General features: G+C 41.2%; 1 protein-coding gene across 1 annotated transcript; it reads left to right on the top strand.

The window, feature by feature from the left end:
- Positions 1–6,563: 6,563 nt before the first annotated feature.
- Positions 6,564–8,679, top strand: LOC149390243 (uncharacterized). Its single transcript, XM_089620140.1, has 2 exons — positions 6,564–7,500; positions 7,683–8,679. Exons 1-2 carry the CDS (start codon positions 6,872–6,874, stop codon positions 8,320–8,322), a joined length of 1,269 nt encoding a protein of 422 aa, XP_089476266.1. The 5' UTR covers positions 6,564–6,871; the 3' UTR covers positions 8,323–8,679.
- The last annotated feature ends 5,761 nt before the right edge of the window (positions 8,680–14,440 follow it).

Raw genomic sequence — 14,440 nt, 5'->3', positions numbered from 1 at the left:
AAATTAAATTCAAAACAAGTTGGGAAATAACATACTCGGTGAAGGCGAGGACGTGGCGAGCGAGAGGCGAGGTGGAGGCGGGGCTGGGCGAGGTGGAGGCGGGGGCAGGGGCGAGGTGGAGGCGGGGCTGGGCGAGGTGGAGGCCGAGCTGGGCGATGTGGAGGCGGGGCAGGGGGCGAGGTGGAGGCAGGGCAGGGCGAGGTGGAGGCCGGGCTGGGCGAGGTGGAGGCGGGGCTGGGCGATGTGGAGGCGGGGCTGGGCGAGGTGGAGGCGGGCTGGATGATGTGGAGGCGGGGCTGGGCAAGGTGGAGGCGGGGCAGGGGCGAGATGTTCCTACAACGGATGGGCTGGGCGAGGTGGAGGCGGGGCTGGGCGATGTGGAGGCGGGGCTGGGCGAGGTAGAGGCGGGGCTGGGCGAGATATATTCGCCGCGGTGAGATATATACCTCGCCGCGGCGACGAGTTTCTACAACGCTTTTGTTTAGTGTTGTAGAAACCACCCGCCGCGGCGAGGTATGAATTTCGCCGCGGCGAATTACATTTTTGTACAACGCTTTCACTGTGCGTTGTAGTAAGTTCTCGCCGCGGCATAAAACACATGACGCCGCGGCGTGGATTCTACAACGGATTTTTAAAGCGTTGTGGGAAATCTGAAACACCAAATTTCTACAACGCTTAACTATATGCTTTGTAGAATCTCCAAGTTTCTACAACGCTTAACCATATGCGTTGTAGAAACACAAAGTTTCTACAACGCTTATCCATAAGCGTTGTAGAAACACCAAGTTTCTACAACGCTTGTCATAAGCGTTGTAGAATCACTAGTTTCTACAACGCTTGCCATAAGCGTTGTAGAAAGTGGGTTGTATAATCCAACATTTGTAGTAGTGTGTTCCTATATTTTCTACTAGGGAAAGTGTATGAGGGAAGTGTGAACTTCTAACTCGTTTGAACACTTGAAGTTTGAGATTACACATCTTCTTGCATCCTTTTCCGACTAGTCTACGAGGAGACCTCCCACTTAAATTTTCAAGAGCAAATAGATTTGAACGTAAGTGATATAGATATAGTTTTGAAAACATTTTGAAAACATAATTGTTTTGGATGAAAACACATTTTCAAGTTTGAAAGTGAAAACAATTTTTCAAAATTCAAACTAGTTTTTGTAAGAAATCAATTTCAAGTAGATATTCAAAAAATCAAAACTTTTCAATCTTACACATTATGTTTATAATATTTAGAAAAATATTTTTGCTCAAGGAAATTTTTCCATTTGAGTTCTAGAACTCTTAGAGTAGGATCCGGGATTCGAAAATCAAAAATAAATTTTCAAGAAATCCTGGAATCCCGGGCAGCAAACACCTCAAAGTAAAAATGCCGTAGACGGCGACTCCGATGTCCAATTGAGCTAATTCCAACTGTTTTGGAAAATAGACTCACTGTTCTTTAATTTAGTTTAAGATGTTGTCAGTGGTACCCACAAGAAGAGTTGTAGTATCTATTTATGTACATTTAATGTAATATAGTGTTACGAAGACTCTTGCTTGTAACTACTTATTTATTAATAAAAGTTTGAACGTTCATTCATTCTTCCTTGTCTGTTTGAAGCTTTATGATAATCTATAGTCTATAGTCCTTAAACAAACCTAACAACACATGAAGAGATAAATGTAGATTTGCATGAACAAACTCTTCATGGTTTGCTTAAAACTGCATATTCACAATCTAAGGATCAAAGGACTATTGATCTCAGTACGATTGTTAGGAGAATCTATGATTTCAGGTTATGGGACATTGAGTGTTGGAGACTCTATAGTTCTTCTTGGTATCTTCTGAAGGTACTGAATTGACCAGTGCACTTCTAGAGACAGAATAAGAAAAAACCATTTAACCTCTTATATCTCGAAGTCACTACGTGTGAATTGCATCATGCTTACCTCAATCCTGAAATAAGACATGTCATTTCATAGTACTAAGGTATGAAGATGTCATGAGTAACTTTGCGAAGATCTCATAGATATGCAATCATTTCAAGATTGCTTAAATGCAATGTATATCACCTCATGCTTTGTTCCTTGGAATGTGAATAAATGAACTGGCCAGTGTCAACTCTTTAGTGGAGTCAGTTGACATTAAGCTAAATTTGGAAAAAGTTTGTGAACTTTTGAGTCCAAGTATGTTAGCTCAAGCTTTGTTCATTTGGATCCATGACCCTTGGTAATGTGGATATAGGAAAAGCTCGTAAGGGAGAAGCGGAGTTGAAGACCTAGACCGATTGCGTATTGCCCTGACCTATGGGCTATAGGGTCTAACCGGAGATTGGTTTTATTTGTTAAAGCGTTTCAGAACGTATATGTATATGACTTGCTATAAGACTCTAAGCTTTTATTAAAAAGCGAAAAAATTCCTCGGATAGTTGCAAACTACTTTTATAAATAACCTTTCGCTAAACGTTTGATAAGCGTTCGGTTAATATATATTTTGTTATGATTGCATGATATTCGAGTTGATCGTTCACGGCTCGTGAGCGAGCAGACACTCATGGGTCGTGACACATATGGCCTTCAAACAATATGGTCAGACCAACGGTGTGAGTGTCGGTATCCAGATACAACCGTCAACAAATTACGCGCAAGTGCACATATATCTCAATTTGTGCATAAAATTGACTTAACAAACAAAATATTTGTGTTTTAAATATTCAGATTCTCATTCGCTTATTACATATACGATCTGAACAAATTATGCATCAAATGATGAGCCGAGTCTTTGTGCTCACTTTCACTAGTTGAAATTACACAAAAGATTATTATTAATCAGAGAACGTTCCCTGGTTGAGTCTTCTATTTATAGGCATACTTTAGGTAGGAACATATTACAAATATGCTACCACAACTATATGACTCGTGGTGATATATTTGTCAAGTCTCTTTCTACCCTAGCTCTCCTTAATTTGCTCATGTTGTCGCCTTTCCAAACATCCTGATCCTAACTCATAGTGTCGGGCCTCTTCTTTGACCTTCTTCTCGTCGCTGGGCTCAAGTCCTTTCTTGCACCTGAATTTTCTATCAAAACTCTTGTTTATCACTTAAAATAAATAGGTCACCCTGAAAGGATTGAGAGATCGGGAAAGATAGAGAAAGACGAGAGTAAAGTGATTTTGTATTCCAATCTCTTGATCTAATTTACATCATGGCCCAGTATATATACTCGACTTCACATAGAATGAAATGCCATGTAGGCAATGCTACATCAGTCAACTTGATGCCACGCTGGCTTATACTCTAATTGCCCCTCACAAACTAACAGTCTACGTGTCAAAGGCTGTGAGTTTGGAACGAAGAGCCGAAAAAGACGAGGTGGAGATGGGTTTCATGAGAACATCGGCAATCTGCTCAGACGCTGGAATATGCTTGACACGAATTAAGCCAGTCGCTACCTTCTACTGAACAAAGTAAAGATCCATCTTAACATATTTTGTACGAGCATGAAGGACAGGGTTCACAGAGAGCATCACAGCACTCGAGCTATCGCACCAAACATCCGGTGGACGAGTATGAGAAATAGCAAGTTCAGCTAGGAGAGTACGAACCCACGTGATTTCAGAAACAACAACTGCAATGCTTCGAAATTCAGCCTCGGCGGAGCTCTGCGACAAAGTCCGCTGCTTCTTAGAAGACCAAGAGACCAAATTAGGATCAACAAACACACAGTAACCGAACGTAGATTGCCGATCATCGGGATCATTACCCTAGTCCGCGTCACTGAAGCTAGAGATCTTCATATGAGAAGTACGGCTTATGCGAATACCCAACTCAGCAGTACCGGTAAGATAACGCAAAATGCGTTTTGACCGCCTTCCAATGCTCTTCACTGGGTTCGTGCATAAACTGGCACACTTTGTTGATGGCAAAGGCTATGTCAGGCCTGGTTGATCGTCACATACTGAAAAGCCCCCACAATGCTCCGATATTGGTGTGGATCCGAAAGAGGAGTAGAACCAAACTTGGAAAGTTTTAGTGAGCCAGCCATTGGTGACGTAATTGGCTTGGCATTGAGCATATTGGCGCGAAGTAAAAGATCACGGATGTACTTTGCTTGACACAAAACCAAGCCGTGAGAGATCGAAGTGACTTGAATGCCCAGAAAATAGCTAAGAGAACCAAGATCTTTAAGAGAAAATCGACGCTTGAGACCCTGTAGCAAATCCTCAATCGCGACAGAAGAGGACCCAGTGACAAGAATGTCATCCACATAAACCAACACAAACATGGAATCACGACCAGAATGCCTGATAAACAGCGAACTATCAGCCTTCGAGACAACAAAACCCATCTCAAATAGAGCAGTTCGCATCTTCTCATACCACGCACGAGGAGCCTGTTTAAGGCCGTAAAGCGACTTACGGAGCTTGCATACATGGTTTCGTAACGTTGATCAATGAATCCCGGAGGCTAACGCATAAACACATCTTCATGAAGATCCCCATTCAAGAAGGCGTTGTCGGTATCAAGCTGACGAACCGACCAGTTCTGAGACACAGCCTACGTAAGAAGCACACGAATCGTGGTGTGTTTAGCCATAGGACTAAACATCTCACCATAATCACAACCAGCCATTTGACTACATCCTTGAGCTACAAGCCGGGCCTTGAGCCTATGCAACGTGTCATCTGGATTTTCTTTAACCTTGAAAATCCACTTGCAGCCAACAAGACGACGATCAAGAGGAGATGGAACCAAGTCCCACGTTCCATTTTTGAGCAAGTGCAGAGAGCTCAGACTTCATGGCATCAGTCCAACCATCGTGATGCAATGCCTCAGCAACAGTGAACGGCTCACGTACAGCGAGATGAACACGCGGCTTGAACACACCCATCTTCCCTCTAATAATCATCAGATGAGCATTCACCGTCATTACACATTCAGGCGGAGAGATACATCAGACCGAGGTGGGTACCAAACCCACCGACGATGAGGCAGCTTGAGGGTGTGGAGTATCACTCGGCGTTTGCACCACTAAACACTCATTAACAGGAACATGGTTAACAGGTAAAGGGCCAGGCCGATTCACATCATTGGTCAAAGACGTCATGGCTGACACAGGAGGCACAGAAACAATGGGAATTTGGGCAGGACACACACTAGGAGAGACAGTGGAAACCGATGACAAACCAGAGGAGACACTCGACACTTTATGTGGAAATTTACGCTCATTAAAAACAACATCACGCAAAATGTACAAGAGACCAGTCGGAGAGAGACATTTGTAGCCATGATGATTTAGACTATAGCAAATAAATGTGCACTCAACAGATCGGTAATCAAGTTAATGGCGATTAAAGGGACAAAGATTAGGATAGCACGCACACCCAAACACACGTAAAAGACTATAATCTGGTTTGACATTCTCAAGAACTTCGAGTGAAGAGGTGTTTTGTAAAATAGGCGTGGGAAGACGATTATGAAGATACACCGCAGTTCGAAAAGCCTCATCCCAAAACTCAAAGCTAAGACCAGATTTGGCTAAGAGAGTAATACCATTCTCAACAATATGACGATGTTTACGCTCAGCAAGACCGTTTTGCTGATGCGCATGAGGGCATGAGACATGATGAACAATGTCGTGCGATTCTAGGAAATTTTTAAACACTTGAAACTCACCCCCTCCATCGGACTGAATGGATTTGATTTTATGAGAGGTTTGTAACTCTACTTGCGATTTGAAATTCTTAAACACCTGTAGTGCATCAGACTTGTGTTTGAGCATATAAATCCAAGTGAAACGAGAGAAAGCATCAATGAACGTGATATAGTAACGATAGCCATTTTTAGAAATAGTATGGGCAGGTCCCCAAAGATCGGTATGAATGAGTTGCAATGACGTAGTATAGACGGTAGACGAGGATGGAAAAGGAAATTCATGCATCTTTCCATAACAGCAAGAATCGAAAAAGAAATCCACACTCTTATTACACACTAAATTTTGACATTTACGTATAACAGAATTGACAATTTGAGATGACGAATGACCTAAACGATCATGCCAAATAGAGAAATCAACAGATTTTGTAGACTTAGACACACTAGGAACACTGTGTATGACTGGACTAATAGATGAAGCTGTGGACTGATACCGACATGACTACACGATAGACATTTGAGTAGGATCGAAGGTATACAGACCATCTCTATGCTTGCCTTCCGGAAGTGTTAATTTTTAGGTCTATAAAATAAATTTCTCAAATAAAACCTCAGCGACCCAATAAAATTCAATTCCAAGGACAAAGGATAGTGTCGTAAATTTACAGATAAGCCGCAAGTGGGGCCCAAAAAGCAGGTTCTTGTAGTACGTACGTACCACATTTTAATATTTTATAATAGAGACGGAGTGAGAGAAATGGCGTCAACTTCGGTCCGCACTGGCACTCCTCGCCAGCCTGTTCACAGCTGTCTTCCAATGCCTTCTTTGTCTCTTTCTCTCTATCTCTAATAAACTTTAAAACTTAATTACTCTCACACCCCTCAAGTTTACAGTATTACAGGAGTACCGTCCCCACGCCACATGCACACTTTCTTTTTTTCTTTTCCAAAACAGGGCTTTCCGGACATATTGAGAAAATAGAGTGGCATTGCTGAAATATATTTGCAGCTTGTTGCTTATAATTTGAGAGAACTTCTTCAAGATTTTTGTAAAAGCAAAATAAAATAAAAAAATGAAGACAAAGGATGGGAGAGAATCGTTTGTTTGGGAAGAAGACGACGAAACTCAGTGTTACGCCTGATTACAACAATGGTGGTTTCGAAGCTCTCTCACGCATTTCCACGCTCGTAAACGCTATAGATCTCTCTCCCTTCTCGCTGCTTCGAAAATGGATCCATGTCCGTTCGTACGTCTTACGGTGGGCAATCTGGCTCTGAAAATCCCGGTGGCGACGAAACCGGCGAGGTCTCTGGTCCACCCTTCGTCCTCGCCGTGCTTCTGCAAAATCAAGCTCAAGAACTTCCCACTTCAGACGGCCGTGGTTCCGTATATCCCGCCGGAGACGTCCTTCCCGGACGGCCAGGCTATCACAGTCGCCGCCACGTTCCACCTCAGCAAGTCCGACCTCCATAGAGTCTCAGCCAGGACGATCTTCTCCGGAAAGCTCTCCCTCCACATCTCCATATACACCGGCCGGAGAGGCACCACTTGCGGCGTCTCCGCCGGGAGACTCCTCGGCAAAGTCTCCGTCCCGATCAAGCTTGCCGGAACGGAGTCAAAGCCTTTCACGTTTCACAATGGATGGATCTCCGTCGGAAAGGAGTCTAAAACCTCGTCGGCGCAGTTTCATCTGAGCGTGAAAGCCGAGCCGGATCCGAGATTCGTGTTCCAGTTTGACGGAGAACCAGAGTGTAGCCCTCAGGTTTTCCAGATTCAGGGGAATATCAGACAGCCGGTCTTCACTTGCAAGTTCAGCTTCAGAGCCGCTACCGGAGACACCAATAGCCACCGATCAAGGTCCGTCAATCAAACACAAATACAATTTTTGAAGAGAAATCAAAATTAGAGGAAAGAAAAAGTGACGTATGGTCTAAAATTGCTAAGCCATGTGTGAATCTCAAATAATTGCGTTTTTCTCTCTTCCTTATTCGTGGTGGTTTTGTGTGTGAAATTAGGGTTTGCTTTTTCTTTCATTTCAGATCGATACAGTCAGAGGCGAATAGTTCTCGAAGCTGGCTGGGGTCGTTCGGGAGCGAGCGAGAGAGGCCAGTGAAGGAGAGAAAGGGATGGTCGATCACAGTCCACGATCTCTCCGGTTCTCCGGTGGCCGCGGCGTCGATGGTGACTCCGTTCGTAGCTTCTCCGGGATCGGACAGAGTGAGCCGATCAAACCCCGGCTCGTGGCTGATTCTCCGTCCAGCCGGAGCCGACGGGACTTGGAAGCCGTGGGGCCGGCTCGAGGCCTGGCGCGAGCGCGGCGGCTCCGACGACCTAGGGTTCCGGTTCGAGCTCGTGCCGGAGTTCGCGGTGGAGTCGGGGAACGTGGTTGCCGAGTCGGCGATCAGCGCGGGAAAGGGCGGAAAGTTTCTTGTCGACCTCGGCGAGTGCGGCCACGCGCTTACGTCGTGCAGGGGGTTCGTGATGTCGGCGCGCGTGGAGGGAGAAGGGCGCTGCAGTAAGCCGACTGTGGAGATCGGCGTGGGCCACGTGTCGTGCGCAGAAGACGCCGCGGCCTTCGTAGCTCTCTCCGCAGCCGTTGATCTCAGCATCGACGCTTGCCGGTTATTCTCGCACAAACTCAGAAAGGAGCTCTGCCATAACTATGATTCCTTTGTCTAGAATGTTCTTTTTTTTAGAGGGGATCACCAATCAATCAATCAGCTATGGATTTTGGATTCCATGGTTGATTATTGTGAGATTTATTTTAATTTTTTTTTTCCTTTAACGGCTAACAGAAAAGATAGAAAAAAGAGAGCTCCATTAGAGTGTGTACATACTGAGAGATTAGACAGGGCACGCTTTCATTTTTTACTCGTTCGTGTGGCTTGTATTGTAATTTGTATCAATCAGTTGGTCCCTTTTTTTTCCCTTAGTTTTGATCACAAATGACGGTCACAATGTGTTTTTATTTTTATTTTTTATTTTTATTTTTTTTGGATGTTTGTAATCTCAAAACACTAAAATCTTTCTTTTTAATTTATTTTATGTTTCGTTTTTTTTATTCTTATATATATATATATGTGACTGTATATATATATATATATATATATGTATATATATATATTTATCAGTATTGATTATTTATTATGGAGATTAATTATCACAAACAAGTTGTGTGGGATTGGAATGGTTTTGTGTCGTTGGTTGTTAAAGAGGGATACATATCATATATTTTGTGCACGTTATGTCTAAATCCCTTTTGTTTAAATATATAGATTGTTGTGGATTGAAACTGTGGCGTGGATTATAGCTGTATTGTTTCGCTTTCTTCATTGAAAATCGAAATGATGATTACTTTTGGGTACCTAAGCTCCTATTTGGCGCATAAATAACCCGTAAGTTAAGCTACCACGACGACTTTGGAGAGAGTTAGTAGGAATTATTTGATGGGCATCAATAGCTTGACTTCGACATGAGAGTTAGACTTAGATATACAGTTCCACTCTAATTAAAAATATATTCCAAATACTGAGCAGATTTAGGGCCAAATAAATAAAAGGAAAATCTAATTATTTTATATTTTTCGGGTTGTGTGGGAAGAGAGGATTAGATAGGTTTGTTTGGTGAGTGCGTGCCAGCGAGACTCGGATTGATTAGGAAGATTTTTTAAATTTGAGCAATTTGGAGTTTGTGAAGGAAATTCTGATCGTGTAAATTAGTTGCACTACAGTGGGGAAATGGTTAACGTTGATTAGCTAAAATCCACCAAGTGATTATAGTCCCAGCTAGATCATATAGGAAAAAAATCGAACCTTTTCTTTCCTACTGTTTTTCAAAAAATGAGGAGGCCAAATGGGCAAGACAATACTATCAGCATAGGAATGCATATAGGAAGAGATGACTTTCTCTATAAACCGGAAGTTGCTAAGGACTGGGTGAGCCGACATCTCGCCGACTTTTTAATAAATTAAAATATAATACTAGAAAAATTATAATCTCATTCACGAGCAATACAGCCCGATTCCTAATCAAATATATCAAAATCAATAACCAGGATGAATATTAATAAGAATACGACGGGAGAAGAATAGAAGGAACAACTATCACCACAAAACCTCCAATCCAAGTTTCACCAACCACGGTAACAAGAACAATAACAATGAAGGAAATGATGGGGCAATCGCAAATGTGGCAATAGTTCAAACAAACCGGCAAAGGCAACAAGGAAGTGATAAAATGTCTAAGTTGTTGCCAAATAGTGAGAGCTCACAACGGCGAGCAATAAATTTCGAGCTTGAGATACCATCACAAGAAGTATTATGGCCGTTGTAGCGTGATAAACCTAAGCAAGCATGATAAACCTAAGCAAGCATGATAAAATCTAGAGCAATCATAAACAATTGTACCAACCTTTTGTGGCATGTTTAAATGTTGTAGAAGCTTTAGAATTCTGACCTCCAAAGTATCACCAAATTCTTACTTTGAAAGGCAAGAGTAAGTACGCTAAATCAAGCGCAATAAATATTCAAAATTGTTAACCTGAAAAATTGGTTACACCTATCTCACGAAGTGATCTGATTTCCGAGTACGCAACCTCGAAGGTTCTCAGGTTCTAGACGAGACTTTCTCTAGATAAAGACGAATCTAATACAAGAGAGCAATATAAATGAGAGTGTTCTACGAAAGCAGCAGGAAAGTCTCCGTTGATCTAGTTGCTTCTACTTTCATCGAGATTGCGAAGCAATAACTAGTTCCTCCTTTCCTCGTCACGTCAATCTGTCTCTTGGTCTTGTCGATGTCTCTATTTATAGAAATCTGGGAGCAAGCATTTGTTAGTGGATGTCGTGGGAGAGTGCTATGGATCGTGGTGATCAGTCTCACGTCCTATGGCAGTTATTTGATCCCCACTCTCTTTTATGAAGAGTTGGTGGTTATTTGTGTTATTCTCGGTGTTCACCGTTGAGGTGAGCGTTTTGATTATTTACTACGCATGCTTTATTGTCCAACTAGTCTTTTAAATCTATTGTCTTCTCTTCACTTCGAAGTTCTGAGTAATAGGGTCCGTTCTTTATTAATATGAACGTTCGCTCCTTAACCTTCATGGATTCTCGGATCTTTGGGTATGAACTCTGTGCTAGATATCTCTATTCTCGGAATACTGACTAGATCGTTTGATCTCAACGAATTCTATGAGTAACAGCAGCCTTCCAGTTTCTTAGTATTTAGTAAAAATGATAAGGAACTAGAATAAGTTTAATTTTTTGTTCAATTAAACCGTTACACTTTTACTAATTTTTCCTCTAGGAACATTCCTTTTCTTCTTCTCGGATTTATGCCAATTAGAAGTTCAACTCATCTTTGTTGAATGTGTTTTGTTTCTAAACATGGTCGTTTTGCTCACGGAGAGTCGCGACCGTTCTTTTTTGACACGCTTAATCCTAACCGTTCTTTTGATCGATCAGGACCAAGTATAAAAGGAGGCGAGGCTGCCGGTTCTGTTCATTTTCATTTTCGATTCCAAATTTCTCTCATTCCTCTTTTTTCGCTCCACGTTTTCACGTATTTCGGCGATCTTTTCGGCGAGGATTTCTGTTTTGATTATCCGTTTCTCAACGTCTTTGTCACTACAAATCTTTGGGTAAGCTTTTCCTTATCTGTATTTTTTGTTTTCCTGCAATGCACGTTAGTTTTTGATAGATTTATAAATATTTGGGTGCTGAGATTTCTTGATTATTCGGAGTCCCGAGGTGTACAATCATATTTCCTTAGGATGTTTGGTTTTTCCCTTATTTATAGGATATGGGAGATTCGTTTCGACCTGATTTGAGGATTGATCCCCGAATAGTCAGAATGACCGAACCTGATCCTAAGGAAGTGGTACTTCCTTCCGGGTCAAGTGTCCCATTTTTTCGGGACTTTGAATGGTACCACGTCCCTGAAGTTAGCTGGGACCGGCCCGTATTCGCTATAAAGCTCTCCTGGGTTTTCCATCGTCCACCTTTTCATCCTGTGCTCATGGGTCGGGAACTAAAAGATCAAATTTTTGATCCTTCCCAATGTAATTGCAGGGAAGAAATGTCCTCGAAAACAACTGTATCGGAGTCTCACGAGTGGGGTAGGAGACTTGAAAACGATCCAGATCGAGCATGTTCTCCTGCGCTTGAGGCGAGAGGTGCAGTCCTCCTCCAGAAAGTGACTCTCCGGGTCCGAGTGGCCGAATTCTTGGAGATGAGGAGGAAGATGGGGTGTCTGAGGCTCGCGAACGGACAGAATGGCAGTTTTCTGCCGAGCACTGGACTTCTCGGGTCAGTGATAGCTATATCAATGGCCTTTACAAAGATTTTAAGATTCTCGAGGGGATTAGGTTTGTTGGGGAATCAAGTGGGTATCAAACACGAACAATCGCTCTGATACCACTTGTTGGGGAATCAAGTGGGTATCAGACACGAACAATCGCTCTGATACCACTTGTCGGTGAATCGAGCGCGCATCGGACACGAACGATCGCTCCGATGCGACTCGTTTGAGATGATTCCACCATATAACCATATTAATGCGGAAAAATAATTAATTACGCTGATCATAAGCTAATTAAATTATGGTTATAATTAACAAGATCTAGTTATGTTTAATTAATTTAATTCACGAGAGCATGTAAGTCAAGCAACCGATATAGAGCGAAAAACGAATACTTACAGTTTTTGGCTCACGAACTGAAAGCTTTCACAATCCGTCTTCGTCTTGAGTCGTCTTAATGAAGGACTCGAGGATGACACCTTAGTCTTCCGAAACGTAATCTTCGAGACGAATAAGAAAGATGAGTGGGCACAGTCTTTATCTCACTAGATCACGAAACTAGGTGTTTCGAGATCTCGCTCTTGTTTTACTAAGAATGGAAACGAATTTCTGAGGGGAAGAGAAGCAGAAGTGCACGGCCAAGGAAGGCTAGGATGCACGAAATTTTCACAAAAATTGCTTCTTTTTGCCTTCTCATGAACCCCTATTTATAGTAGTAAAAGGAGATATTCATGGAATCTTCCAGAATATTTTATTTCATTTTATTGTGTTCACACTAGAGGATTTAATCTAGGCCCTTGGATCTCAACAAGTGAATCCTACTTTTTCTCTCATCCATCAGATCAATATCTATGGGATATTATTCTTTTATTTAAATAGAGAATAATTTATTTAGTGAGATAATAAAGGAGAATATATTATTCTCCTAAATATTCTCCTAAATACTTTCCTTTAAATAAGGAGAAAATATAGGACAATATCTTATATTTTTCTCTCTCCTTTATTTAAACAACTAAAGAGAAAATATTGGTAAATACCAATATTGAAATTTCAAACTTGATGGCACACGGCCAAGGAGATTTGCGCAAACCCTAGTGCCAAAAATCCTAATTCGAATTTTCCATGTGTGCAAGGCCCAATTGCTTAAAACCCAATTAATTATTTATTTACTTGGTCCAACAATAAACAAATAATTAATAATTGTTTATTTACTTGATCAAACAATAAATAAACAATTCTACCATAAATATTTATTTAATTCTGCGAATACCCGTTTTCCAGAATTAATGATGTCAATCACAATTACAGCAAGTGAGATTAATAATGATAAACATTATTATACGAAAGTTCTTATCCTCCTAAATACGAAAGTTCACTTATCGATCATTCTCAAAATATCGATTATAACAAACATCCATGTACAATCATGACTAGTTTGTTAAGTACTTAGGATCTACCTTTCATATTTCAAAAGGTTTAGTAGTATAACTACTTCGATCCATGTCTTTATGTTATTGGAACTTCATCCTCAAAGGACAGTTCATCTTCAATTTTGAAGATCCCTAATGAAGTGGTTCGTGGTATCAGAAAGAAGAGTATCATTGATGATAGTGTCTCTCCTTAAGGGCTCAATCCCTTACCTTATAGCTTATTAAAGCTTAAACCATTTCATTAATCCTTTTATAGATCTCTCTATTCCTTTAAGCTAATAGCTTAACAGGTAGATCTATTAAATATGGGCTAATAACTTTCAGACAAGTTAGTATGACCGAGAGTGATATCTCAAGATCATGTCTTTCCATTTAAGGAAAGTTTATTGTTGATGAGAGTGACAAGGATCCATTCTAGGATGCTCCCACTAGGTTATTGATTTTAACGACAAGATAATTCAAAATTATCCTTCCTTTCAATTCATTGATTTATGTGGCAAGGTAATCATTGATTACTCTTCCACTTTAATTATTGAATAATAGCATATACATTCCGGTTAAGGATGCCATCTTCAATGATGGGTTTAATCCTGTGAAGGATATTGCTATTTATTGAACAACAAGTGGCTAGATTTCATTAAAGAAAGCTCCCACTCTTTTATTGAACAATAGTGACTAGAATCCAATTAAGGATGCTCCCACTCAATAATATTGGTTATTTAGTGGCTAGGTTCCATTTATGGATGCTCCCACTATGTCAATGAATAAGAGTAGCTAGGTTCCAGCTAAGGATGCTCCTACTCGATTATTGAATTTTAGACTGGCTAGGTTCAAATTAAGGATGCTCCCACTCAATCAATAAATCTAGAGTGACTAGGTTCCATTCAAGGATGCTCCCACTCAATCAATACGAATATTAGTGACTAGGTTCCAATTAAGGAAGCTCCCACTAATTTAATTCATCATCAACACTAACTCTTAGTTGTGTCTCCTTTATTACTTATTATTCGCACAAGTCATTGTCGAATAATGGTAATAATTATTTAGACGCTTTCAAAGCTCTAAATAGT

This window comes from Urtica dioica, chromosome 7 (assembly GCF_054948205.1).
Source record: "Urtica dioica subsp. dioica isolate 48M chromosome 7, U.dioica_male_clone48M_v1_H2, whole genome shotgun sequence".
Classification (NCBI taxonomy): domain Eukaryota; kingdom Viridiplantae; phylum Streptophyta; class Magnoliopsida; order Rosales; family Urticaceae; genus Urtica; species Urtica dioica.
The sequence above is the reverse complement of the archived record's forward strand: the minus strand, read 5'-3'. Positions and strand labels throughout refer to the sequence as shown.

Coding starts and splice junctions, on each gene's coding strand:
- LOC149390243 (XM_089620140.1), top strand. CDS start 6,872: ATGGATCCATGTCCGTTCGTACGTCTTACGGTGGGCAATCTGGCTCTG. Junction 7,501..7,682: donor ACCAATAGCCACCGATCAAG/GTCCGTCAATCA, acceptor CTTTCATTTCAG/ATCGATACAGTCAGAGGCGA.